Source organism: Manis javanica, chromosome 15 (genome assembly GCF_040802235.1).
Source record: "Manis javanica isolate MJ-LG chromosome 15, MJ_LKY, whole genome shotgun sequence".
NCBI lineage: Eukaryota > Metazoa > Chordata > Mammalia > Pholidota > Manidae > Manis > Manis javanica.
In genome coordinates, this window is record NC_133170.1 from 37,787,279 (window position 1) to 37,802,796 (window position 15,518).

At 35.9% G+C, this 15,518-nt stretch overlaps 1 protein-coding gene across 6 annotated transcripts in view; it reads right to left on the reverse strand.

Moving 5' to 3' along the window:
* ATP2C1 (ATPase secretory pathway Ca2+ transporting 1) overlaps window positions 1-15,518 on the reverse strand; it is a 182,301-nt gene that overhangs the window by 61,061 nt on the left and 105,722 nt on the right. For all 6 annotated transcript variants that reach the window (XM_037009766.2, XM_037009767.2, XM_037009769.2 and 3 more), the window contains 3 exons: window positions 5,031-5,066; window positions 4,079-4,140; window positions 3,431-3,539 (listed from right to left, as the gene is read on the reverse strand). In XM_037009766.2, coding sequence (XP_036865661.1) covers window positions 3,431-3,539; window positions 4,079-4,140; window positions 5,031-5,066 — 207 coding nt within the window. The remainder of the gene's footprint in view (window positions 1-3,430; window positions 3,540-4,078; window positions 4,141-5,030; window positions 5,067-15,518) is intronic.

Below are 15,518 nucleotides of genomic sequence, written 5' to 3' on the forward strand. Positions count from 1 at the left end.
AGTCTAAAGACTGCTTCATCTAGTTGCTGTCTGACCAATTGACTGGCCACCACCACTTAACTGACCATTGGTGCCTCTTCTCAAACACTAGTAAAAAAAAATTTTTTTAAACCTCAGGAAAAAAACTAGAAAACATTCCCACAGCTCAATTCCTCTATGTTTTACTATCCCAGCTCCATCAGCGAATCTCAGGCTCCTAAGCTTGGCTATAGAAAACTGACTCAGGCAAGAAAAGAAAATACAAGATTCCTTAAGTTACCAATATTAATTGTCTTTAAAAAGTGTTTATAGTCTTTTTGTCTTTACAGTCTTAAATGACAGTCTCATCCTGCCATAGACTGAACTGTGTCCCCCTAAAATTCATGTAGAAGCTTTTATCTCCAGTGTGATGGTAACTGGAGATGGGGTCTTGGGGTGATCAAGGCCAGATGAAGTCATGTTAGTGTGACCCTCAAAAAAAGTGGAATTAGTGACACTCTAAGAATAGGAAGACCGTTCTATGTGAGATACAGCAAGAAGGCTGCAAGCTGAGAAGAGAGCCCTTACCAGATACCAAACTCTGCGAGATCCCAAATGTGGACTTCCCAGACCCCAGAACTGAAAGAAATAAACATCTGTTTTTAAGCCACCCAGTCTATGCTATTTTATTTTAGCAGTCTGAGCTAACTTAAGACACAGCCTATGAGCAGACAATACCAGATAAAAGCTATCCAGCACTCAGCTGACTGAACATGCTGACAAGCGGCTATTGAAGGCCCAGGCAAGACCAATAGCTAAAACCAGAACCACTGAAGTTTGTGATGGGAACCCTAATGTTGCAGCACAGGGCCAAAGGGGCAACCTTGGCCTTGGCCAGGCCCAGGGGAGCAGAACTCTACTCGGAAGCCCAGGGCCTTGCTTTTTCTGAAGGGAAATCCACATCCTTTGTTTGAGAAATTAATAATATCCCAAGGCTAAGTGAGGAGTTTTCTGTTTCCTTTAAATTCTAATAAGTTTATTTCATGCACAAACATGAAATAACCAGCTGACCTTACAATATCATGCAAAGGTCACCATAGCCAAACTGAGCAAACAACACTACAGTAAGCCAATACAACTCCAAAACACTAGTAACCTCTGATCCAGAAGAGAAATCAAACTTAACACCATTATAATGTCTTAAGTCAGTATTTTTAAACCTAGAAACTGCACAAAGAGCCCAAAGCTTTTCGGAAAGTTATCTCAATGCTGTCAAAGTAGCTGCTTATGGTACCAGTAGTAGGTAAATGGAATAGGGCAGAAGAGTGATAGAGGAAATCAGACATATTCAACTTTATATATGTAAGAGTGGGTTACCTGGGCCAAGTCAACGTGAGTATGGCACTACCAAATAAAACAGGTACTAAAGAAGTAACTGAAAAGGTAACAAGTAGGAGGAAAAGAGTAACAATAAATTACTCCACAAAGAATATACTTCTAATTTTTATACCATCAAGCTTTAAAAGGTCAAAAATTCCCTCTAATTGAATTCATAGTAAACCTTCAATATATAATTTGCTAAGTGGATAAAATAAGTACCAATCCATACTCTGGTAAGTTTTTTTCTATTTCATGTGAACTTTGAAATAATTAAGTCTCAGATCATTAACTCTTATTTAAATAAATATCATAAGATACTTCAGCAAGCCAAATGATGTTTTGAAGATTCTATGTCATTACACTGCTCAAATTGTTCAAACAATGGGAAACACTATCTTCTGACCATCCCACTAGGGAGAACTGCTTCTAAACTGGAAGAGCAGCACTCCAGAATAAATGATGACATAAACCAACTCCATGAATTCAAATTAGGGTTCTTTGAGAGAGGAAGACATGATTTAATATCAAGTGCATCCAAGATGATTTTTACAAACCTCTAAGGAATAATCATCCAAGGTCTTTATAAACCAAATATTAGTGATAAGAGGATGGGAGAAGAAATGAGTAAAGAAGACAGAACAAAATTTATGGAGAGAAAACATAAAGGGAGAAAGTAATGAAGTAAAAATAATAACATTCCCAATACCTAATGTATTATCAATTATTTCCATTCACTGATTACAGCAATCTTTATCTTTTCAGGAATAAATCTTAAGCATTTGGGGGAAAGGGCTTTATTTCAAGTGTAAATGAAATTTGTTCTTATTATATAGTTCATGCACTTCCTCAGGCTTTCCATAACCTCTACTCGAGGACACTCATATTTGGGACATAGTAAGTAGCCACAGAATGACAGTTCTAGAGGGTTAACAAACAGCTAAAAGCAGGTGAGACTGGCATGCCAATAAGCTATGAGGGCTTATGAGACTAGGTGCTCAACTCCATTTTTCATCCCTTCCCTCTAGTCTACACACTGTGACCAGATTAAGGGTAACATCATATGCCAGTTGCATATGACCCTCAAAGCTAATTTCTAACCAATGAAGTCTGAAGTGGAACTTCATATCCAGGGTCCTCCTAAATCTGACTCCATCACACATTTTCTACCCTTCACACATTCTAGCCCCATATCACATCTTGGAACACTCACCATGATCTAACTACTGTTGTTTTACTATCTTCTCTATCTCCGTCCAGTACTACTTCAATTATCACTGCCAAAGCCATGCTGTCTGAGGTACTGTGACTTCATTCAAACCAGAAGTTACAGCTGCCTTCTCTGAATTTTCATACTCCATTCCTTTTACTTCTTTTACTCACTTCCCAAGTTCTATCTTTATGGTGAGGGACTGCTGTACAGCACAGAACACTCCCTGACTGTAAGAATCCTATCACATCCTCTTTGTGTCTCCCACAATGCCTCACATATTTCCATAAAGATCTGCTGGTTCATGATGTGGACACCTCAAAAGACTCTATGGAAAAGATAGATGCACCTTAAGAGGGAAAAAACACCTTTATATATGTCATTTTTTAAACTAGAAAATCAAATGTTCAAAACAACAATGCATTATTTCTTAAAACTGTTAATGTCTCTCCTTTAATCTACATCCAAGTATTTTCACATCTCACATATAGATCACCAAATGCTATGGCCTGAATGTTTGTGACCCACCTCCAACAAAACTCGCATGTTAAAACCCTAACCCCCAAAGATGATGGTATTAGGGGTGAAAATGAAAATGTACAGAGGTACTTAGGTGATGAGGGTGGAACCTTCGTGAATGGGATTAGAGTTCTGATAAAAGAGATCACGCAGAGTTCCCTCGCCCCTTCCACACATGAGGACACAGTGAGAAGGTGCCATCTATGAGCCAGGCAGAAGGCCCTCTCCAGAATGCAACCTTGCAGGCTTTGATCTTGGACTTCCCAGACTCCAGAACTGTGAGAAACAAAAATTTCTGTTCTTTGTAAGACACCCAGTCTATGGTACTTTGTTAGCAACCCCAACAGAGTGAGATACCAAACTTACCTCAAACAAGCGTAAATCAGCAGGAACCCTGTCCCCAACAGAAAGGCAAACTGTGTCACCTGGAACCAAGTCTCGTGCAAGTGTATGTTCCAGTTTTCCTTCACGGACACTGTAACATGAAACAGAAACAATCATGGCTAAAAAAGGAAGGCCACGCCAATGATTTTTAAAAATTCTCTCCAGTGGGCTTACCTGAGGGAAAATATACGGTATCATTGCCACTTCTAAGATGGTAAGTAAAATACAGGAACCAAGAAAAGAATTATTTTTGTGCTCTTGGTAACTAAGATGCTCAGGTAACAAAAAAGCATTGGAAAAACTGATCAGTTGTTCAAATGTAAAATGTGAAAACCAAAACAAGCTGAATCACCTGGGTCTGTCTGATTGTGCCTCACCACACCCACAGCAGTGCTTAGCATATAGTCACACACACAAAAATACCTGTAGGACAAACCCATGCCTCACAAATCTCAAGAATAGACCTTTAAAGTGTCACTACAGTACAACTTCCTACACAGGAGAACATGAATTTTTCATGTCAGATTAATGTTTCTACCTTATGTTTAGACAAATCAATGTATTCTGTACCAGTCACATTCTATTTCTACTTTTAAGAATAGAAATCCATACAAGAAACAAGGTTCATACCAATGGCATTCTGGTGGCATAAGTTTACTCAATTCTTCAAGAGATTTTTCTGAACGATACTCCTATTAAAAAAAAGGAAGCAGAATATTAAGAAAAACACTTAAAAAGAAATGCAAATATGTATGTTTCTATGAACATATTCCATTTAGACTTAAATATTGGTATCAATCATTTTAAAATTTCACAATTCTTATCTTTCCCTTTACTTTCACTGTTATGTTCCTAAAGCTTGTCTCTTGAGTAATGTTAAATTACAGTGACCAAACAATTGTGATAATATTTGATATTTAAAATTTTACATTTTATTATTAGTTACGCAAACTGAAGGCCAAGTCATTTATCGGATAATGAAGAAAACTTATTAGTGGATCCAAAAAGCATATAATTTTCAGTCATTAAAAGTTAAAATCATTGAGCATCATAATTAAGATAATTTTAATGTTTAATGATCAGAGAAGTCAAAGACAATTTGAAAGCAACATTTCTTTGAGGACTTAAGCTCATGCTAACTGCAAAGGTTTATAGAGTAACTCTTCCCAGAAAGAACATACATTAAACAAGCTGTGATATGTAGCAGCCCTACAACAGAACATCCCTTCTGTGAAGGACTAAGAGATTTAAACTGTGCCCCCATTTTTTAATAGGAAAATATCTAAAAACCTATTTCTGGATTTTATTTCTATTACTATGCTTTTTGTTTCTACCTGTTACAGTTATATTTAACACAATAAAAAAAAACTAGATTTTTTACATGCCACTACCTAAATCAAAGCAATGTAGTTCCACAGACCTCCCTAGAGAAACTTCTTTCTGAAATTATTTCAAAAACAGAATCAACTGTTGACTGACATTACCATCATCCAATAACTACAGATTTTACCACAAGCCACCTTAATATTTTTAAACAATTAACTAAAATACCATTTTCATGTAGGCAAAATAGACTACTCACCTGAACAAAGGCAACTGTAACAACGATAAGTATTGCCTAAACAAAACAAAGAAACAACCTCTTAAATTAGATATTCTAACTGCAGAAATAACTGCTAATCCTACTTTATTTTTCTGACTCTATCTGCAATCCCAAGACACCAGACACTAAACTTTCAGATCAGCTGGAAAGAAATTACAATGTTGCTCTGAGGTGTGGGGGCAACCACCAAAGCCCACAGTGCTCTGCCTCCCTGGGACAGCTTCCAAGCTTTTAGACCTCAGAATCTCTTTAGCTCTTACAAATGGAAAACTAGCTTTTCTTTATGTGGATTATACCTGCTGATATTTAATATTAAGTACTTTCTCAGTTACTCAGTTTTAATTTCTACTTATTAATGCATCTAAAAAAGTAGTAAGCCCATTTATATATTAACACATTAACCTTTTTATGAAAAGTGTATTTTTAAAAAATTTGTGAGAAAATGGCAGTTTTCAATTCTTCTCTTTAATTTCTGCCTTAGAAATCTGGATTTTCATATTTGCTTTTGCTTTAAATTTACTATAATATGTTGACTAACTGAATATATAAAGAAAATCCAGCCTCATGCAGATATTGGAAAAGGGAGGAGTATTTTTAAAGCTTTTTCAAATGATTATTGATATTCTTCTTAGCTACAACAAAATTAGAAAAGTGCTATAGTTATTTAAAACATAATAAAATGTAATTTGCAATGTAGTATCTAAAACTGTACCAATGAACTTTTCATAACCTGTTAATTAAAATCCATTACTCTCTTTTGTATTTTTAATGAATCTTTAATCACTGAAACTTGTTATTATCATACAGTAATCATTCAGAAAATATTGAATGGGATGGGAAAAAAGATGGCAGACTAGGAAAGTAAGGTGGAAACTTCCTCACAAACACACACTCATCCTGAGGAAACAACTCTAGCAAATACAAGTAACCCTGAAAACAACATGAAGACTGCAGAAAAGACCATGCACACATGGTGAAACAGAGAAAACCACACAGAAAAGGGTAAAGAGGCAGGACCACAGCTGATCCGGATCCAAGTTGTGTGCCCAGCCCAGCCCACAAGTGAGACAAAGAGGAATGGAGTAGGGAAGGAAAAAGCACTCAGGAACTCTGCACACCTGGCCCTAGAGATGTGCTCTAGGAACACGAGTCCACATTGCATTGGGCTTTGACAATTAATGGGGCTTAACACCAAGGAGAGTTGGAGCTCTTGGGGAGTCTGAGACTCCTGCCCCTTGTGGAGATACCTCTGGGAGTCAGCTCCTAGCACTCTTACCTCCTTGTAGACAGTGCACTGTGAAGGCTGCACACCTTGTTAGCCCAGCAGCCCACCATAACTACAGGACAAGATGGAGGCAACTCCACCCACAATGATCCCAGCAGAAACGCTACTGGTGGGCACACAAACAGCTGCTTCAGACAAAATGCCTGCTGCAGCAGACTTAGATAGACCACTGCTGTCAGACAGAAAGGCAGCTCTGCCCACTGCCCACCAACAGCAACTGGGGCTCCATGGCAAAGAAGAACTGGGCACTGGAGAGTAAAGGGTGTTGAGCTTCTGAACACCACAGAATGCCTTCTTCATAAAGTCATTACTCTCTAGACCAGGAAGCATAGCAGATCTGTCAACAAACAAAGGAAGAAACACAAAAAGACTGACAAAAATGAGGAGGCAAAGGAATATGTTCCAAACAAAACTATAGGGCAAGACACCACAAAGAGGGCTAAATGTAATGGAGATCACCAATCTTCTTGATAAAGATTTCAAAGTAACAGTCATAAACATGCTCACTAATGTTGGAAAAGTACTGAAGATCTCAGGGAGGATCTCAACAAAAAGAAGAACTGAAAAAGAGGACTCAGAGATGAAGAATTGAGGAACTGAAATGAAATATACAGTGGAGGGAATGAAGAATAGATCACTGCACATAGAGGAGCCACTGAGATGGAAATTACAGAACAGGGTCACAATGAATCTGAGGAACAGAGAGAAAAAAGGATATCAAGGAATAAAAGAATGCTAAGAGCTTTTTGACAACTCCAAACGAACACTGTTCAGAAAATAGGCGTACCAGAAAGAGACAGACAAAACAGTAAGTCTTGCTGAGGAAATAACTGTTGAAAACTTCAACAATCTGAGGAAGGAAATAGACACGGAGGCCATGAAAGTACAGAGAGCCCCTAACAAAAGGAACCCTAGGAAGACAACACCAAGACATATAATAAATAAATGAAAAAGACTGGGATAATGAGAGTATTGAAAGCAGCCAAAGAGAAAAAAAATATATCTTACTTATAAGGGAAACCCCATCAGACTATCAGCAGTATTCTCAGCAAAAACTTTACAGGTCGGAAGGAAGTGGCATGAAATATTCAATTTAATGAAACAGAGAGACCTTCAAACAAGAATCCTCCATGCAGCAAGATTATCATTTAAATTTGAAGGAGAGATTAAATATTTCCCAGATAAACAAAGGCTGAAGGAATTTATAACCACTACAAAAGCATTACAAGATATGTTACAGAGACTGCTATAGATAGAAATGTTCCTAAGCCTAAATAGTTCTTACCAGTAAACATAAACCCACAGTAAAGGTAGTAAATGAACTAATTACCAAGAAAATACAAAATTAAAACAGAAGTAGTAGAACAAATTATACACTAATTCAGTCAAAGGATACACAAAAAATACAGATTATGACATCTAATACATAAAGAGTTGAAGAGGAAGAAGAAAACAAGAAGTACTTTAAGACTGTTGAAAACACAGCAACCATCAACTTAATATAGACACTTATATCATTGGGAAGCTATCCTTAAGGCTTATGGTAATGAAAAACCTAAAGCCTATAATAGATACACAAAAAAATTAAAAGAGAAATTCAATCATGACACAAAAGAAAACCATCAATAACAAGATAAGAGTATAAGAGAGGAGAAAAAGAAAAAAGAAGAGCAATAAAAGCAACCAGAAAACAATTAATAAAATGGCAGTAAGTACAATACCTATCAATAATTACCCTGAATGTAAATGGACTGAATGCACCAATTGAAAGACACAGGTGGCAGAAAGGATAAACAAGACACACTTATATGCTGCTTACAAGAGACTCATTTCAGATCCAGAGATAAACAGAATGAAAGGGTAAGGGATGGAAAAAGATATTTCATGCATATAATAGGGAGAAAAAAGGAGTAGCAGTACTTTTATTAAACAAAATAGATTTCAAAACAAAGAAAGGAACAACAGACAAAGAAGGACATTACGTAATAATAAAGGGGCCAATCCAACAACAGGATATAACCAATATAAATTATCTTTGAACTCAAAATAGGAGCACCTAAAAATGTGAAAAAAATACTGACAGAATTAAAGGGGATAGAATGCAATACATTCATTTTAGGAGACTTCAACACACCACTCACACCAAAAGACAGACCAACCAGACAGAAAATAAGTAAGGAGACAGAAGCACTGAATAATGCATTAGAAAAAATGGACCTAACAGATATCTACAGAACGCTCCACTGAAAAGCAGCAGGATACACATATATCTCAAGGACATTTGGAACATTCTCCAGAATAGATCAAATACTAGGCCAAAAAAGGGCTCAAGAAATTCTAAAAGATTGAAATTGTATCAAGCAACCTCTCAGAACACTATGGAATGAAACAAGAAATAAATTACAAAAAGAAAACAAAAAAGCCTACAAATACACAGAGGCTGAACAACATGCTGCTACTAAATGGTCAATGGATCAATGGCCAACTTAAAACATAAATCAAGCGATATATGCAGACAACTGAAAACAAAAACAGCAGCCCAAAATTTGTGGGAAGCCAAAAAGTACTAAAAAGGAAGTACATAAAAATATAGAACCAAGAAATAAGAACAATCCCAAAACAGTCTGAACTCACAAAGAAACTAGAAAAAGAACAAATGAAACCCAAAGTTAGCAGAATGAGGGACATAATAAAGACTGAAGCAAAAACAAGATACAGAAGAAGAAAACAATAGAAAAAAATCAGTGAAACCAAGAGATGGTTCTTTGAGAAAAAAACAAAAAAAACTCACAAGACTTATCAAAAAGATAGTACACAGATAAAATCAGAAATGAAAAAGGAGTCACAATGGAAGCCACAGAAACACAAAGATTACCAGTGAATTCTATGAAAAATTATATGCCAATAAATTGGACAACACTGAAGAAATGGACAAATTCCTAGAAAAATACAACCTTCCAAAACAAACCCAGGAAAGATCAGAAATTTTGAACAGACCAAATACCAGTAATGAAATTGAACTGGTGATGAAAAAACTCACATAAAACAAAACTCCAGTGCCAGATGACTTAACAGGTGAATCCTACCAAACATTTAAAGAGAAGCTAATACCCATCCTTCTTAAAGCATTCCAAAAAGCAGAAGAGGAGGGAATATATCCAAACTCATTCTATGAGACCAGCATCATTCTAATACCAAAACCAGACAAAGACACTATAGAAAAAGAAAATTATAACCAATATCCCTGATGAACACATATACAAAAATCCTCAACAAAATATTAGCAAACCAAATTCAAAAATACAACAAAAGGATAATCCATCACGACCAAGTGGGATTTATTCCAGGGAACAAGGATGGTACAATTATTCGAAAAACAATCAATATAATAATATACCACCATAACAAAAAGGATGAAAACTATATGATCACCTCAACAGATGCTGAAAAAGCACTTGACAAACACTTCAACATCCATTTATGATAAACATTCTCAACAAAAAGGGTATAGAGTGAATGTACCTCAACATAATAAAGGCCATATATAAGCTAACACTTAAGATAATACTCAATGGTGAGACTTTTAACTTTTCCTCTAAGATCAAGAACAAGACAAGGATGTCCACCCTAAAATATTTTCTTTAACATATTACTGTACATGGACACACCAATCACACTACACAAAGGCCTAAAAGGAATCCAAATCAGTAAGGAAGATGTTAAACTGTCACTATTTGCACATGACATATATATATATAAATCCCTAAAGGCTCCACCATAAAACTATTACAACTAATAACTGGATTCAGAAAATTCACAAGATACAAAATTAATGTACAGAAATCTGTTCCATTCCTATATACTAATAACAAACTAGCAGAAAAAGTCAAGAAAACAATTCCACTTACAATTGCATGAAAAAAAATAAAATATCTAGGAATAAACCTAACCAAGGAGTCGAAAGACCTGTACTCCAAAAATTATAAGACACGAATGGGAGAAAATAAAGAAAACATAAATAAATGGAAATCTATTCCATGCTCATGGATACGAGAATTTATATTATCAAAATAGCCATCCTGCCCAAAGCAGTTTACAGATTCAATGCAATCCCTATCAAAATACCAAAGGCATTTTTCTGTAAACAAGAGCAAATGATTCTACAATTCATATGGAGCCACAAGAAACCCCAAGTAGCCAAAGCAATCCTGAAATAAAAAAAACAAAGCTGGGGGAATCGTGCTCCCTGTTTCAAGCTATACTACAAAGCTACAGTACTCAAAACAGTATGGTATTGGCACAACAACAACAGACACAGATCAGTGGAACAGACTAGAAAGCCCTGATATATATATATGCATGTATATATGTTCAATTAATATATGATAAAGAAAGCATGAATAAACAATCAGGAAAAGACAGTATCTTCAATAAATGCTGTATGAAAAATTGGACAGCTACATACAAGAGAATGAAATTAGATTACTCCATAACATCATACACAAAAGTAAACTCAAAATGGATTAAAGACCTAAATATAAGACATGAAACCATAAAACTCTTAAGAAAACATAGGCAAAAATATCTTGAACATAAGCATGAGCAATATTTTCCCCAGGCAAGAGAAACATATCAAAAATGAACAAGTGGAACAACATCAAACTGACAGCAAAAGATATCATCAGCAGGCAATCTACAGTATGGGAGAATATATATGTAAACAATTTATCCTTTGGGGTTAACATCCAAAATATATAAGAATTCATACACCTCAACACCAAAACAACCCACATAATCCAAGTAAAAAATGGGCAAGAGGACTTCAATAGTCATTTCTAAAAAGAGGAAACACAATCAGTAGATGAATGGATAAAGATGTGGTACATATACACAATGGAATACTACTCAGCCATAAGAAAAAAACAAATTCTACCATTTGCAACATGGATGGAGCTGGAGGACATTATGCTCAGTGAAATAAGCCAGGTGGAGAAAGACAAGTAGCAAATGATTTCCCTCATTTGTGGAGTATAACAATGTAGCAAAACTGAAGGGACAAAACAGCAACAGACTCACACTCCAAGAAGGGACTAGATTACCAAAGGGGAGGGGTGGGGAATGGTAAGTGGGGAGAGAGGGAGAAGGGGATTAAGGAGTATTATGATTAGCACACATGGTGTGTGGAGGGGATCATGGGGAAGGCAGTGTAGCCCAGAGAAGGCAAACAGTGACTCTATGGCACCTTACTACACTGATGGGCAGTGACTGCAATGGGGTATGCGGAGGGACACGATAATATGGGTGAATGTAGTAACTACATTGTTTTTTTATTTGAAAGCTTCATAAGACTGTATATCAATAATACCTTAATAAAAAATAAATAAAATAAAAAATAAAAAGAAATACACATGGCAAACAGGCACATGAAAAGATGCTCCACATCACTAACCATCAGGGAAATGAAGATTAAAACCACAATGGGATACCATCTCATACCCACAAAAATGCCCACAATTCAAAAGAAAATATCTCAAGTGTTAGCAAGGATGTGGAGAACAGAGAATCATCCTACAATGTAAGTGTAAATTGGTGCAGCCACTGTGGAAAGCAGTATGGAGGTTCCTCAAAAAACTGTAACAGAAATACCATACAACCCAATAATTCCACTTTCTAGGAATTTACCCGATGAAAACAAAATCCCCTGGAAAAAGCTATTTCATGCAAATAATAGGAAGAAAAAAGCAGGAGTAGCAGTACTTCTATCAGAAAAAACAGATTTCAAAATAAAGAAAGGAACAAGAAAAAAAGGACATTACATGATAAAGACATCAGTCCAACAACAGGACACAGCCATTATAAATATCTATGCATCCAACATAGGAGCACCTACATATGTAAAGCAAACATTAACAGAATTAAAGGGGGATACAATGCAACACATTGATTTTAAGAGAATTCAACACACCACTCACATCAATAGATCAACCAGACAGAAAATAAGTAAGGAGACAGAGGTACTGAACAATATATTAGAATAGATGGACATAACAGACATCTACAGAACACTCCACCCAAAAGCACCAGGACACACATTCTTCTCAAGTGCACAGGGAACATTCTCGAGAATAGATCCCATACTAGGGCATAAAAAGAGCCTCACTAAATTTTAAAAAATTGTAATTGTACCAACCAGCTTCTCAGACCACAAGTAAGAAACTAGAAATTATGGAAACAAAACAAAAAAGCCCACAAACACATGGAGGCTTAACAACATGCTCCTAAATAATCAATAGATCAATGATAAAATAAATAAAAAACAGAGATCAAGCAATATCTGGAGACAAATGAAAAAATAACTAAACACCCCAAAACTAGTGGGATGCAGCGAAGGCAGTTCTAAGAAGAAAGTATACAGCAATACAAGCTTACCTCGAAAGAATAATCCCAAATTCACAATTAATCAAACTACAAAAAGAAGAATAAATGTGGCCTGAAGTCAGTAGGAGGGACATAATAAAGATCAGAGCAAAATAAATAAAATTGGGAAGAATAAAACAATAGAATCAATTAAATCAGGAGCAGGTTCTTTGAGAAAATAAACAGAATAGATAAACCCCATCCAGACATATAAAGGGAAAAAGAGTCTATACACATAAATAGAATCGGAAATGAAAAAACAAAAAACATAACAGACACCACAGAAAAACAGAATTATGAGAAAATACTATGAAAAAGTATATGACAACAAATTGGACAACCTAGATAAAATAGACAAGTTTCTACAAAAATACAACTTTCAAGACTGGAAACAGAAAATCTGAACAATTACCAGCAATGAAATTGAATTCGTAATCAGAAAACTACCTAAGAACAAAAAACCTGGACCAGACGGCATCACCACTGAACTTTATCAAACATTTACAGAAGACCTAATACCCATCCTCCTTAAACTTTTCCAAAAAGTAGAAAAGGAGGGAATACTTCCAAGCTCATTCTAAAAGGCCAGCATGACTCTAATACCAAAACCAGGCAAAGACACCACAAAAAAACAAAATTACAGCCAATATCCCTGAAGAACATAGATGCAAAAATAATCAATAAAATATTAACAAACCGAACTCAAAAATACATCAAAAACATGATCAACTAGGATTTATTCCAGGGATGCAAGAATGGTACAATATTTGAAAACCCATCAACATCATACACCACATCAACAAAAAGGACAAAAATCACACGATTGTCTTCATAAATGCTGAAAAAGCATTTGACAAAATTCAACATCCATTCATGCTAAAAACTCTCAACAAAATAGGTATACAGGGCAAGTACCTCAACATAATAAAAGCCCACATGACAAACCCACAGCCAACATCACACTAAACACCGAAAAGCTTAAAGCTTTTCATCTAAGATCGGGAACAAGACACTGTTACCCACTCTCATCGCTTTTACTGGAGGTCCTAGCCACGGCAATCAGACAACACAAAGAAATAAAAGACATCCAGATTGGTAATGAAGAAGTTAAGCTGTCACTGTCTGTAGATGACATGATATTGTACATAAAAAACACTAAAGAATCCACCCAAAATCTACTAGAACTAATAAATGAATTGAGCAAAGTTGCAGAATACAAAATTAATATACAGAAATTTGTTGCATTCCTATATACTAAGGATGACCTAGGAGAAAGCGAAATCAGGAAAAAACTCCATTTACAATTGCATCAAAAAGAATAAAGTACTTAAGAATAAACCTAACCAAGGAGATGAAAGAACTATACCCTGAACACTGAAAGACACTCATGAGAGAAATGAAGGAAGACACCAATAAATGGAAATCTATCTTGTGCTCATGGATAGGAAGACTTAATATTGTCAAAATGGCTATCCTACTTAAAGCAACCTACAGATTCTATGCAATCCCTATCAAAATACCAACAACATTCTTCAATGAACTAGAACAAATAGTTCTAAAATTCACATAGAACCACAAAAGACCCTGAATAGCAAAAGCAATCCTGAGAATGAAGAACAGAGTTGGGGGGAATTACACTCCTTAACTTCAAGCTCTACTACAAAGCCACAGTAATCAAAATAATCTGGTACTGGCACAAGAACAGACCCATAGATCGATGGAATAGAACAGAGAGCCCTGACATAAAAACTTACACATATAGGGCCAATTAATATATGATAAAGGAACCATTGGTATAGAATGGGGAAGACAGCCTCTTCAACAACTGGTGTTGGCAAAACTCGACAGCTACACATAAGAGAATGAAAGTGGATTACTGGGCAACTCCACACACAAAAGTAAAGTCAAAATGGACCAGAGACCTGAACTAAGTCATGAAACCATAAAACTCTTAGAAGAAAACATACACAAAAATCTCTTGAATATAAACATGCGTAACTTTTCCCTGAACACATATCCTTGGGCAAGGGAAATAAAAGCAAAAATGAACAAATGGGACTGGATCAAGCTAAAAAGCTTCTGTACAGCAAAAGACACCATCAGTAGAACAAAAAGGCATCCTACTGTATATTCGTGAATGACATATCCAACAGGGGGTTAACATCCAAAATATATATAGAACTCACATGCCTCAACACCCAAAAAGCAAATAACCCAATTGAAAAATGGGCAGAGGATCTGAACAGGAACTTCTCCAAAGAAGAAATTCAGATGGCCAACAGGCACATGAAAAGATGCTCCACATCAGTAATCATGAGGGAAAGGCAAATTAAAACCTATCACCTTACACCAGTTAGGATGGCCACTATCCAAAAAACAAAAAATGACAAATGCTGGTGATGATGCAGAGAAAGGGAAATCCTCCTACACTGTTTGTGGGAATACAAATTGGTTTAACAGTTATGGAAAGCAATATGGAGGTTCCTCAAAAAACTAGAAATAGAAAAACCATTTTGCCCACTAATTCCACTCCTAGAAATTTACCTGAAGAAAACAAGAACCCTGATTTTCAAAAAGATGTATGCACCCCTTTGTTTATCGCTGCACTATTTACAATAGCCAAGATATGGAAGCAACCTAAGTGTCCATCAATAGATGAATGGATAATGAAAATGTGGTACATACACACAATAGTTTATTCACCCATAAAAAGAAATCCTAAAATAAAGTCAATGGATCAAAGACCTGAATGTAAGTCATGAAAT